The sequence below is a fragment of the Pseudopipra pipra genome, chromosome 4 (assembly GCF_036250125.1).
Source record: "Pseudopipra pipra isolate bDixPip1 chromosome 4, bDixPip1.hap1, whole genome shotgun sequence".
In the NCBI taxonomy this organism is placed as follows: domain Eukaryota; kingdom Metazoa; phylum Chordata; class Aves; order Passeriformes; family Pipridae; genus Pseudopipra; species Pseudopipra pipra.
This window is the reverse complement of record NC_087552.1, coordinates 49,534,510-49,547,819: the sequence shown is the minus strand read 5'-3', so window position 1 is coordinate 49,547,819 and position 13,310 is coordinate 49,534,510. Positions and strand designations below refer to the sequence as shown.

Below are 13,310 nucleotides of genomic sequence, written 5' to 3'. Positions count from 1 at the left end.
TCTTTTGGAGAAATGGGAACTGCCACAAAATTGCTTTGACTGTTAGTACATGCATATTGTTACCTCATACTAAAAAAGGCTGATGTGTCCTTAGCCATATCTGGCATAGATCCATGGAATTAAGTGGAGCTGTGCTGATTTGCATTAGCTTATGATCCAGGCATTGCTCTAAATCAACCACCATTCTCTTTCTGAATGGTAAACTAGCATCTTCTTTATGTTAGATGCTAAGATTGTATATCAGTACTTTATTTTCTTTATCATTTGACCCTTACACATCATTGAAAATAAAGAAAAATATATCAATGTTGATAAACTGCTTTTATGTAGTTTCTTTCTTCCTGATGGCGTCTCAAAATTCTTCAAAACAAGTTTGAGTATGAAGTGTTAATCAACAGTGTAGTGTACACACACAGGCAGTATATCCACTCCCTTCTGTAATTATATTATAGATTGCAAGTTCTTTACAGCTGTCCAGTGACTTGGATTGTTAGCTACAAATGCAATGTTCCTTTTCTCATAACATACAGAGCACTGGTTAAGCTAAAAAATAAATATAGAAATAAAAAATAAGACTAAGAATTTGACCTCTTGTGTTTAACTCCAGGACTGCAAAGTCAAGAACACCTAAGGCAAGGAGAGGTTTTGCTAACACTGTCACCATATTTCAGCAGTCTGCACAGTGGTAAAACAGTTCAAACCCAATGATGGTTAGTTTTGGTGCTGCGCTGCAAAGCATGGTTACAACTCCGCTAGTCTCAAGTCAGCATGTCCCTGTGGTGCTCTGTAGAGATGTGTTAAATTTTCAACTGTTTGCCTCCAGTTTGGGAAGTCCTTGTCCATACTAAAGGTCCTCAGACTGTCCAGGAAGTTTGCTGGGCAACATGTAATGTTTTATTAAGCCATATGTTTTGTAAATGTATTTTACTTAATCATGTTACACTTCTACCTTGAAACTATCGATTGGGTAATAAAGATAATTGTTTCTTATGACACCTTGGCACTCGTTCAGCCACAGGGAGTCATCTCAGGGTGTGCATCATCAGGCACTGCCCTAGTTGTGCGACACCGGCATAGTTTGGCCAAGGGATCCCTCTGACTGTTCGCAGATCCACTGGCCGGAGTGAGCACGGGCAGCCTGTCACACACATAGGTGGTTGCACATCAAGACTAATCATCTCTTCTTCCAGGTGCGAAGAGGATGAAAATTAAATCTATAAAACTCCCACTAGACACAAATGCTGCCAAGGTACCCCAGGCCAGACCTCTCTTCCACGAATTCAGTGTTCAGGTGGGGCCGCAGGACTCCCCAGGTGAGACCTGGAACTTGATAACGACTTATAAAGCCCATTCTGGGTCACTCCTGGAGTGACCGTCCCCCAAGACAGGTCCGGATGAGCAGCGCGGATGCCGCCTGCGCCTGCAGCAGCCACGGCGGGGCCGCGGGCAGGGCGAAGGGCGCGCCCAGGTACTGCGGGCCGCGCCCGGGCGGGCGGAGCCGCCGCCACCGCCGAGGAGCCCGCGGAGGGGGTGCCCCGCAGCCATGGGGCACCGAGAGACGCTGCCCGCCCGCCCGTCCTGCCGCGCAGGTCAGTGCCGGTGCCGGTGCCGGTGCCTGTGCCGGTGCGGGCGCGGAGGGGCAGCCGGGGGAACCGCGGCCGCGGCGCTGTGCGGGGCAGGCGGTGCGGTGCGGGGCAGGCGGTGCGGTGCGGGCTGTCTGCGGGGGTTGGTGCTGGGGAGCGGGGATTGCGCGGGACGGACGCGGCGGTGGGCGGAGGTGAGGGCGCGGTGTGTGCGCGCTGCCGGGCGCCGCTCCTGCAGCCCCCCCGCTGCCCCTGCGCCCGCACCGCGGGTGCGGGACCGTCACTCCTGCACACGTAACACTTTCCTCCGCCCTCACGTCACGCAGTTGTTTTCCGGCGAGCGAGGCGCTGCCGGCGCCAGGAAGGCTCCCGAGCTTCTCCCGTGGCTGCCTCGTGTCTAAGCGTCTTTTCAAGCGCTTTTTTTTTTTTTAATACATTTTTGTGAGTGGAGGTGTGCCAGGAAAGAATTCCTTGCTGCTTCTCGGTGCACCCACTTTTGGCCCCCAGGAGCCAGGTCTTGGCGAAGGTGGCTTGGTATTTCCTGGGTGACTGAGAAAGGCATTTCGTGCTTCTGCCAGGGCTGAGCTGACTCGTGAGCTCAATAGAAATGGTCAAATTATGTGTCTAATCAAAGCAATTAGTTTTCTAGATGATTTAAGACCAGTATCTTCAGTGTTGAGTTAAAAGCCACGTTGGCTGTCGCTAATGAACTGCAGGGTTCATCAGTCCTAGACTTGCAGAACTGTAGAACAACAGCAAGTTAGACTTGACATAAGAAGAGTGTGGCATTAGTCTGGTTATTCTGCTAGTTCAGATAGAGACTATTTAGGTGTTTGGGAAAAAAAATATTCAGATTTAGCTGAATTGTAAAAACAGTTTAGAAGTTACAACAGCGGCTGCCTGAACTCTGGCTGGTTTCCCGTTGCTATCTCCCTGAGCTGGGAGAGTTTATTTCTGAAAGGAGGGGTTCTGCTGACAGGTTCGTGTTTGGAAATGGGAGGAACCTACGTTAACTAGAGACTGTGTGTCGAACAAGGCAGACAGCCTCAGCGGTTTGTCACCTTCCTCAGCCTTTCCAAGTGATCCTCAGACTGTTCACAGTCGGCAATAAAGTAACTAATTCCTGGATCAGCCTCCTTTTTCCATCTCTTGGGTCGTTCTTTGATCAGCACTTTACATGCAAGTGGAACAAATTACTTATTTTTTTAAACTAGGGAGAGCTGCTCAGCGCAATAAGCAGAGATTATAACCATTCAAAATTGCTCTTCTTAGGTTTAGGTTGAACATTAGGAAGAAGTCCTTCACAGAAAGAGTGATTGGGCTTTGGAATGGGCTGCCCAGGAAGGTGGTGCAGTCACTGTCCCTGGAGGTGTTTAAGGAAAGACTGGATGTAGCACTCAGTGCCATGGTCTAGTTGACAAGGTGGTGTTGGGTCATAGGTTGGACTCAGTGATCTCAGAGGCCTTTTCCAAGCTTAATTCTGTGATTCTGTAAATGTTCTGCTTCTCACACCAGTTTGGTTTAGCATCATTACAGATATTGGGAGATAAGGGATTTCATTCACTGGCAACTGCTCTGCTTTTTTTCACAGAATCATAGAATAGTTTGGATTGGAATGGACCTTTAAAGGTCATCTAGTTGGACCCCTCCTGCCATAAGCAGGGACATTTTTGACTTTTCGCTGTTTTTGTTAGCTAAGAGAAAATATATTTATGCTTAAGGGACTTGTTTGCAATTTTCTTTTGTAATTTATTCTTTATTAATTATGTCAAAACTTAAGTATATGCAAATTTTTCTTCTAAGACTATGCTAATACTTTAGGATTTTAAACTACTTCCAGGTGCAGATGCAAATTTCATTTCTTTTGCATTATCCGATTGCAATTTCTAATAATTATAAGATGGCAGAATAGTATTTATCTTACATACTATGCAAAAGTAATTGCACACTGATCTAAGCTCTTTTAAGATTTTAATCTTCAGCTGTGGGATATGAACATACCCATTTTGTGGGACCACTTTTATGAAGTCTGACATAGCAGTACAAAACAACTCCTGTTATATAGAAACTCTCTTGGCAAACAAGGAAATGTGACTGCAGATCTTGCAAATCAAAGGATAGCTTCCTGTAGTATGTTTGTTGCACAGTATGGCATGGGAAAACTGAGAGCAAATACTCATTCTACTTCCTTACTTGTAAAGGATGGTATCTCCCAGTGTCAATATCAGGATTTTCAACTGCAAATGAAGATACGCTATTTTTAAGACCTTTAATGTTTTAAATATTCCTTCTTAAACAGTATTAGATGAATTACCCAAGGCTGCTTACTTGTCAAAAGTCAAGTACTTTTGACATAGCAGTAATATTTCCAGAGCTTAGATATGAACAGACAGAGGCACATCCTTTTCTACCAAGTCCTCAAGTGTTTTTTTTTCAGTTGGGAAAAAAGAGGGGGGGGGGGAAAAAAAAGTGTATTACTGGTAGTGCCACTCAGCAGGATGAATCCTTCATGTGTCATTTTAATTACAGGGAAAACATGGAAAGCAAAATTGTTTGTTGCATCCAGTGAATATGAATCACAGTGGACTGAGCTTTTGTACTTCTGCATCAGCTGTTTCATATTTTAACATGTCCTCACAATAAACCTTTTTTCCCCAAAAAAGTTGTCCTTAAAAGCTATTCCAGTCTAGGTTTTCTGATCCACGCTGTTTGTGTGATGCACTCTACTGTGAGAAACTGGGAGACATCAGCCTAGACTGTCATAAGCCCTGTTGCAGCTTTGCTGCCTGTCCCCTGCTTCCCTAGGCAAAATAATAATTCCTTTTGTTCTCGGAAATGCAATATCTCTTCTTCCTTTAAAAACACATCTAAGCTGATAACAATGACATCATTCCCACAGACTGTCATCACAGTGATGCTGATAATGCTTGGCTGGCTGAGAGTATGAAGGTCAGTCTCAGCTGAGGACCACCTGGCTCTGCAGCTCTGTTGCAGGGATAGCTGAGGGGACTGTCCCTTGTGGGGCTGTGATCTCCCTCCAGACAGGGCATGTTGAGGTTAGATGAAAATTGCTGTGACATGCAATGAGGCTTTCACCTGAAAACTTGGATGGATTAAAAAAGATCTGGCTTGCACAGTACTCACAGAACAGTTTTAATAAAATGAATATACACCTAGAGTTTGCTCCCTGTATAGATTTTTCTTCCTTTTTTTTTGTTGTTGTTGCTGTTGTTGTTTTTTGTTTGTTGTTCTCAATCTCAGCCAGAAAAGTAAAAGCAGAAGCCTGGAATAACGGGAGACTTACTTAACAGGGAGAGTCTGAAATCATGGATTTGGCTCTATGTTTGTGTTTTGGGAATGTGGTCTCTGCACAACACAAAAGAACCCTTTCATCTTGAGGTTTAAGGTTAGCTTTTAAGATTTTAAGTAGAATTTTACATTGAAGATCATATTTTATTGTTGCATTCTTTGGTATTGCCCTAATTGCTTGACTGAGCCAATGAAGTGCAAAATATATATGTCAAATAATGTATGCACCTGTGAACTGCAGGTTTGGGTAATGACTCAGGGCGGCATTGTGTATGTTGTGTGGATTTTGTGTGTTACTTGTACAGTTAGAAAGGACAAGTGCTCTGAGAAGACATAGAAAGGAGTGAGCAGAGTGACATCAGGGTTTTTCCAGTGCTGTGCCTGGATCATTTGTCATCTTTTTTCTCCTCCCAGGTGCTGTGCTCTCTGTTGCTTGCTGTGACTCCTGCCAAGCATGGTGCCAGATCATCAACGTGTCTGAATCACACTCTCCTTTCCTCACCTCTATGGAAGGGACTGTCAATGAAACAAACTGGAGCGTTTCCGTGCCTGCTGGAAGCAGGTATCACCTCTACATTGGCTTGGCTTTGTCAATAGGTTCCAGTATCTTTAATGGTTCTAGTTTCATACTGAAGAAAAAAGGACTTTTGAAACTGGCAGACAGAGGAGTCACCCGAGCTGGTAAGTGGTAGTGCCTGTGTTGCTCCTGCTGAAGACACAAACACCAAAACACAAAATCAAGGTTTGAATCACAGAATACATGTTTAAAACTGTTGCACTTGAATCAGAAATCCTGTCTTGGTGAGGGATGGAGATACAGTATTATTTCTCTGTGTGTGATTACAGGGACTAGGATTTCAGAATTCCTAGGGCTATGGGACCTGCAGTGCATATTAAATCCAGTGAGCTGATGATATTTCGTCACTGACAGTAGTTAGTTACCAAATAAAATACTCCATTCATCTTAGCCTTCGAAGTGTCTTTCTCTTTCTTTTTCCATTTTTTTTCCTCCCTCATTTGAGATGAAAACTCCTAGGATGGTAGCTAGGTTTAGGGGGGGGGGTTGTGGTTTTGGTTTGGGTTGGGGTTTTTTTTAACTTAATGAGTTGTAGAAAGGATATTTATTAGATGAGTTTCTACAGTTGGTACAACTATCCCTATCAAAGTCAACAGATGAAGATCTAGAAAAAGAACAATTGGACTAATCTCATAATTCCCTTTACATGAATTTAAATACATAGCATTAGCAGTTTTTATTTTGTTTGTTGTGTTTATTGCAGTATACTGTTCCAGAGAATCTGGTTATTTGAAAAAGATGTATTACTGAATATTCAATATATTTTAAAAAAAAATATTAATGCATGCAGGGGCATTTTTAATTTCTTCTGATTTAAAGTAAAATTGCTGATGCTATGAACATATTGGTTTTGAGCTGGGACAGCACAATGAAGCATTTCTTAAGATCACCAACAATCTTTATGGACATTTTATTTTTGTTTGGAACTTTCCCTCCATGTGTATTTAGTCGATATCATTCTTCAGAAGTCCAAGTCACAAAACAGTAGAGTGATTAATAAAATGTCAGTAAAAATCAAGTATTCTTCATGTCGCACCCAGATAACATGCTCTTTCAGTACTTTGTAGGTGCAAATGTGAAGTTGTACTTTTCTTTATTATAAGGTGGTGATCTCTTTCTTCTAAGATGAGGTTATTTTTTTCTGCTTTCAGGACAAGGTGGATATTCTTATCTGAAGGAAGGGCTTTGGTGGGCTGGACTGCTATCAAGTAAGTCACCTCTTTCTTCTTAGCCTATATGTAAATGCTACATAAAGCAGATTGTTTTAAAGAGATTTATTCCCTGATTTTTCACTCCCTTCACTTAAAAGAAATGTCCTTGCAATCACATTCAAGACAAGCCTTTCTGATTTGAGCCATTCCCTCAAATACTGCATCTGGTCTTTGGAGCTTCTTGCAGAATAACCACCTTTTCTTTATTATCCTATCAAAAACAATGGGATTCATCTGTCCAGCTTATAGGAGTACTTAGGAGAAAAGTGTTTAGCTTTCTTCAGCCTTTATTATTTCCAGAAGAGGTTGTGCAGCTAATGTTGAAATGAAAATTTGCATATATAGTGTAGAAAAAATATTTTGGTTTATATTTGCTATCATAGCTGTCATACAAAATATTGACAGTAGTATGCCTTTTATATCCCCTTCCCCTCCTAATCTGATCCAAATGTTCTTTCTTCTACAGTGGGATTAGGAGAAGCTGTAAACTTTGCTGCCTATGCATTTGCACCTGCAACCTTAGTTACCCCACTGGGTGCACTGAGTGTTCTCATAAGGTTGGTACCAACTGGGAGCAAACCTTGGCAAATGAACCATTTACTGTATGAGGGAAAAATACTGTCTTTGGCTGAAAGTAGAGAAAAGCAATATATGGACAAAGAATGCTTTTTATTCCTTTGTGGAAAGATCATCTGCTTATTTAGAACTGAGTTTTCTGGGTAGACAGAATTAGAAGTCTTGTTCCAAAGACCACTGAATGGCCTTTCCCCTATATTATAAAGTATTTCTTGTCAGCGTATACCAGGTATACTGTTGATGCACAGTGATAGACGGCTGTAATTTATCTCTTCCTAGAGAACCGAACTTTACCCTCTTCTTCAGTTGTACCAAAACGTTAAAAGAAAATATCGTATTCCCCCACTAAAATGTTTTCAAAAACATTTATTTTTATAGAAGGATAATTTCATATTAAGGCACACTTTCGGTTTTGTTTTGTCTTTTCCAAGTCCTTAAGGAAAGAAGGCAAATAAAATTTTGGCTCTTTTGAAACATGAATGTTCTTCAGAAATTTATTATTTCTTATGTATGAAGAAACAAATAACTTCCAAGTACTTAAGTACATACATTAATGTGGCTAGCATAGCAGCAGAAAAGACATGGTCTATGCTTACAAAGAACTTTCTGGGAAATAATTTATTAGCAAAATGAAATTATTGTCTTTTAAGTATAAAACCCTTATTTTTAAGATCTGAGTATACTATATGAAACGTTGTGTTTAAAACAACCTGGGCCACATATTAAAAAAAACCCAAAACAATAAGATGCTTGCAGCAATCTAATTCCTAAAACTGCAGCCATTCCATCATAGCAAAACTAATGTAACTCAGTTGTGCTGCAATCAGCATGTAGGTAGATGCAGATTAACTGGCTGCCTGGCTGCTGCTTTGCAAAACAGCTTGAGTTTTATTACACCCTCCTTTGATGAGGGTAGCAATCTTTCTAATTTTCATGAAACAGAGAGGTCGCGAGAACTTCATTTCAGTGAACTTGTTACCTTTGTGTGAAAAAAATGTCTGTGTTTTGATCAGTGGGTTGAAAAGCTATTTGGGAGCGCGTCCACACACCATTGTGCCCAAGGTTATGCTCTAACAGGCTAATTGTGCCCTGTGAGGTGGTCTCATTTAGGCCATGTTATTGTCCTTAGGTTAAATATTGAACACCTTAGAGATCCTGGGGTCAGCCCTCTTCAAAGGGGGAGACGTGCCCTCTCTGTGCTTTGGGGGGAGTCCTGACAAGCCAGGCAGAAACTGTGCCTCGGTGGGAGAGTCCGGGGAGGGATGAGAAACAGTTTCCAAAACTCATGTGAATTGGTTCTAATGGCAAATGAAGTGCTTTAATCTATTTTTTAATGAAAAAATCCAGCTTGTGTGGTTAAGCTACAGGTATGGGAGAGTGCATACTCCTGGCCCAGGCAATCAGGAATGAGAAGTTCCTTGAGCAATTTGTACTCTTTGCAACCTGGAGGGAAGTGATCAGGGTTGTTAACGTCCCTAAAACCTGACCTGACCTCCTTGGTCATGACCAACATTATTGCAAAACTCCTGACAATTTGATTGTTTCAGGCTGGTTGATCATATATCCAAATTCAAATGAGGTTTTGAGTTACTGTCATGCTACACAGACAGATTTTGAATGTCTCGTGTGGCTGGTGGAGCTGAATCTTTTATTTATTTTTTACCAAACAGTGCTATATTGTCATCCTATTTTTTAAATGAGAAGCTGAATATTCACGGAAAGCTGGGCTGTGTACTGAGCATTTTGGGGTCAACGGTCATGGTTATTCACGCCCCAGAGGAGGAAGAGGTCACCTCACTAGATGAAATGGAAAGAAAGCTGCAAGATCCAGGTCTGTATGCTATTGCAGTGAATGTGTGCTACAGTTCATAGAGAAGTGTTCAGGACTCTGAATAACTTTATGTACTTGGATGTAGTTCTGGTCTCATGTGCATTACTCTTCTTCCCTTTCCTCTTTCTTACAGCATTTGTCACATTCGCTGTTCTCATAACAGTTGTTGCCGTTGTCCTGATTTTTGTCGTGGCTCCAAAGAGAGGTCAGACAAACATATTGATCTACATTTTAATTTGCTCGCTCATTGGTGCCTTCTCTGTCTCATCTGTGAAAGGCCTGGGCATTGCCATTAAACAAATGCTGGAGCAGAAGCCAGTTTATCGGCATCCGCTGGTTTACATTTTGGTGGGCATCTTGGTGCTCTCAGTCAGCACTCAGATCAACTATCTCAACAAAGCATTGGACGTGTTCAATACATCTCTAGTGACACCTATTTATTACGTGTGTTTCACTACGACAGTTCTGACATGCTCCATCATCTTGTTCAAGGAGTGGAATAGTATGCAACCGGGTGATATCATTGGAACCCTGAGTGGATTCTGCAGTATCCTTATTGGCATTTTCCTGTTGCATGCTTTCAAAAATACTAACATCACTTGGAATCAGTTGATGTCCACTGTTGCCAAAGAACCATCACTACCACACCGTAGATACGAAACCCGTGACACTTTACTAGAGAGCATGGAAGATCCAGCTTTGGCATATGAGGAGGACGACGTTTTATTCAGTCAATGAAACTCTCTAAGCAGTGCTCATCATCAAAAAGTCATGAGTTGCCAACTAAGCCTACCCATGTTTACTAGACTTTTACTCTTTTTTTCTGCAGTCTTCTGGAAAATGGTCTGTGAGGCCTGTTAAGTGCGGGCCACTCCTCTGTGTGTCAGCTGTTGGCAGTAATGAATGAAATGAAAATGTTCAGTAATTAATATGACAGACAGAAACAGGAGGGTGATTGTATGTTAGACAATGAAAAACATTGTCCTTTTTTTTATGCAGCATCTCCTATTGGAGAATTTTAGCAAAAAATTAATAGTCTTTGTAAGCCACATTTACAAAATGCAATTTTCTTGTAATGATAAAGAGTAATACTTGCTGAAGTGACAAGTAGTCTGCTATTATCTTGGTGATGGCCTTAATATTTCAGGCTTTCTTTATGTTTTTATAATTTATTGCCAAGCAAGCATGTCGATATTCTACATGAAGGATATTTATTGGAGACACAATATGAAGAAAACCCTTTTAGCCTTTAATATAAAATTTTATACAAGTTTTTTCCATTTTGGTCACCTATGAAAACCTTGAATAGATGTCATGAAAAGAATTTATCAAATACAGTTTTTGGTAACCTGTCTCCTTCAAAATCCTTTTCTACTCAAGGAATCCTGAGTGGATTGCAAATCCCTGAATATGCCTGTACCTTTTTATTTAAGATCAAGTTCAAGAAAAAGAAAATTCATTAGAGACCTGAAAACACTTACTATTGGCTTAAAAATTACATGAAATGAAAGAATAAAGTATTCAAAGGCCGAAGGGAAACAGAATGTACAATTAAGAATTTCTACTCTGTTTTATATTACTTTGAGGTTTAAGAAGGGACTTCGCTTATTTCCGTACATTTTCCTAATATTGCAAATTAAAACTTAGTTAAGCTTTTCGGGTTTTTTTCTCATTTTCTGGAACACTATCATTCTTTATTAATAATAAAACAGTCCTGATATTTTATATTCTGTTAGAATCCATCTTACAGACCATGCACTATTTCTAAAAATATTAGGATGGGCTGTAAACAAGGGGTGGAAAATGTCAAAACATCTTTTTTTTTAGTTTGGCGTTTTCATCATTTCTAAAAATGAGTTTTCACCTCTATTAAATGTTTAGGAATATGATAATCTACCAGAGGCCTAGAAGACTGGTATCTGTACCACAGAATGCTCCTCAATTCTGGTCACTGATCTTTATCTCACAAAACCAGCTTGCAGAGTGCCTGATTTACTCATTACAATCCCCTTTGTTTTCCACTTTGTGAGCAAGAAAGTATCTTCATCTATCGGATGTGTGGGTCATTATGAGCTCACCAGAAAGATAATAGTTCCAATCTTTGGATTCTTAAATGTGAGTCTAGAACATTTTCCAGAAGTTACTAGCACTTCAGCCGTTAAAAACTGATTTTAATCATTTATATATGCCAAGCAGAACTCCCTCATGAAGCAGACTGTAGGTTCTCCAATGTTCAAAAAGTGTAGTAGAAGAGGACAGTTTGGATGGATAACAAATTATTCCACCAAAGAAAGCTCATAATTTAGATGTAAGAACAGAAGGGTTGCTGCTGATATTTCATATGTTTGTGTTGTGCAAACTTTCAGTACTTCCTTTTTTGAAAGATACTTATGAAACATCTCACTTGTTAATTATTTTTGATGATGCTTTAGAAGCTATCAAATACTAGAAAGTAACAGTAGGGATACTAGCTTAAAGTTATTTCTACATTATAAGCACCTTTTTTTTTCACTTGACTAGGTTTGTAGTTGACATGCCTACAGGAAGAAGTAGAAATTGTATCAATCCCCTGCACCTTCTTTCTAAACTCTCATTTTTACGATGAAGAGCATATATGGAAAATGTGTTACTGAAAAGTGTGTCCAGTTCTTCTTCTCATGGTATTTTATAAAATATTGCAGGTAGTCTTGGTGTAAAGAGAAGCTCAGATAATGTCATTATGCAATGGGTCTTCGGTTGCCAACTGTGATTACCTAATTTGAGATTACATTCCATAGTGCAGGAGATGGCAGCAATGCTACCCAGCAAAAGAGACATTTGCTCAAAAAATGTACTTGCCTTGAAAATATAATGATAATCCATACAGCTTTGGAATATTTTTCAGATTCTTGGGTGATGAGACTTGCAGTAATTCTTTGCTGTTAAAATGCATGTGTCAAAGAAGCTTTAGGGAAGAAAATCTACAAACAGAGTTTCATTACTTCTTAGTTAATGTAGAGGATACTGTGGCTTTATTGGCCAGATTCAAGCTTCAAAATCTTTGTGGTTAAAAACAGGTAATGCAAATAATAAAAAGACTGAAGATGGAGTTTTTATTACAGTTTGTCTGTTAACAAAAACTTGAATTGCTTTTCATTGTGAATTACTCCATTTAAAGAACAACTGAAGAAAATATTTACACTAAAAAGAGAAAAATAATCCCTTTCCATAGCTCGTGGCCCCTTTATTTGCTTGTACAGTCATCACTGTGGTATGACCAAATGGGTTATTAGTAAGAAAAAGCAACCAGTCCAGTTCCTGAATGAATGTATTGGCATTTTTTTAAAGACAGGTAATAAAATTCCTTTGAGAAGGGTCTGGACATTCTTTATACCAACTGTTGACAGTCAATTAACTTGTACCGAGCAAAAATTCTGTTATTTTCTACTGGGCCTGTCTATCTGCTTTTATACATAAATAACAACTACCAGTAAAAGAATGTTATTTTCTTACAATGTCAGAAAACCAAGTTAATGCTTATTTTCATGGTGTACAGGAAGTCTGTCATGTTAAGAAGTAAATTACTGATTAAGTTTTTGTATAAAAAACATTTTCTGTAAGAGATGTTATTTTTTAAGTGTTTATATTTAGTTATTAGTTTGGAATAACTTTGATTTTTTAGTGAAATTATGCTAATATTTCTCTTGTAATAAATTATTCATGGCTTATATACTAAATTATCTGTATTTTTTAAACAAGGGATGGATAAAAAAAAGTGTAATTCATATTTTTAAACTGGAGAAGAAAACCTGAAGCTGATGTATTAGGCATCTCTTTCTCACAGGCAGTCACAATGGAGAGTATTTCAGCGAGTTGTCAGGTTTTCCAGGCAGTGAAATGAAGGATATTATATAAAGTAATTAGAAGTGTTTTGGTAAGTAGGGCGAATGATTAAGAACAAAGAAGCCTCAGAGACAATACATTGCTATCAAAATTATGGCTTTTAAATGCTGATACAAAACAAATCTTGGCAGCTGCTCATTAATTACCATACCTCCAGACAAATTAATGGGCAATTAAGTTCCTTACAAAGCTGCACTGACTAAATGTAGATAGGTCAAGAAGATTTGAATAGGTTAAATAATCTGTCTGAGTTTTGAAGGAGGTACACCAGTTGTTAGTTTCTATAGAAATCTGTTCTCCCATCTTCCTCTAGCTGCCTTTCCAGCCACGCTTGAAAGAGC

General features: G+C 39.7%; 1 protein-coding gene across 1 annotated transcript; it reads left to right on the top strand.

Moving 5' to 3' along the window:
- The first annotated feature begins 1,503 nt into the window (after positions 1 to 1,503).
- NIPAL1 (NIPA like domain containing 1) lies at positions 1,504 to 12,785 on the top strand. The gene is made up of 6 exons (XM_064652884.1): positions 1,504 to 1,589; positions 5,307 to 5,573; positions 6,621 to 6,677; positions 7,147 to 7,237; positions 8,927 to 9,087; positions 9,221 to 12,785. The coding sequence occupies exons 1-6, from the start codon at positions 1,544 to 1,546 to the stop codon at positions 9,823 to 9,825; spliced, it is 1,227 nt and encodes a 408-aa protein (XP_064508954.1). The 5' UTR covers positions 1,504 to 1,543; the 3' UTR covers positions 9,826 to 12,785.
- The last annotated feature ends 525 nt before the right edge of the window (positions 12,786 to 13,310 follow it).

Coding starts and splice junctions, on each gene's coding strand:
- NIPAL1 (XM_064652884.1), top strand. CDS start 1,544: ATGGGGCACCGAGAGACGCTGCCCGCCCGCCCGTCCTGCCGCGCAG. Junction 1,590..5,306: donor CCGCCCGTCCTGCCGCGCAG/GTCAGTGCCGGT, acceptor TTCTCCTCCCAG/GTGCTGTGCTCTCTGTTGCT. Junction 5,574..6,620: donor CAGAGGAGTCACCCGAGCTG/GTAAGTGGTAGT, acceptor TTCTGCTTTCAG/GACAAGGTGGATATTCTTAT.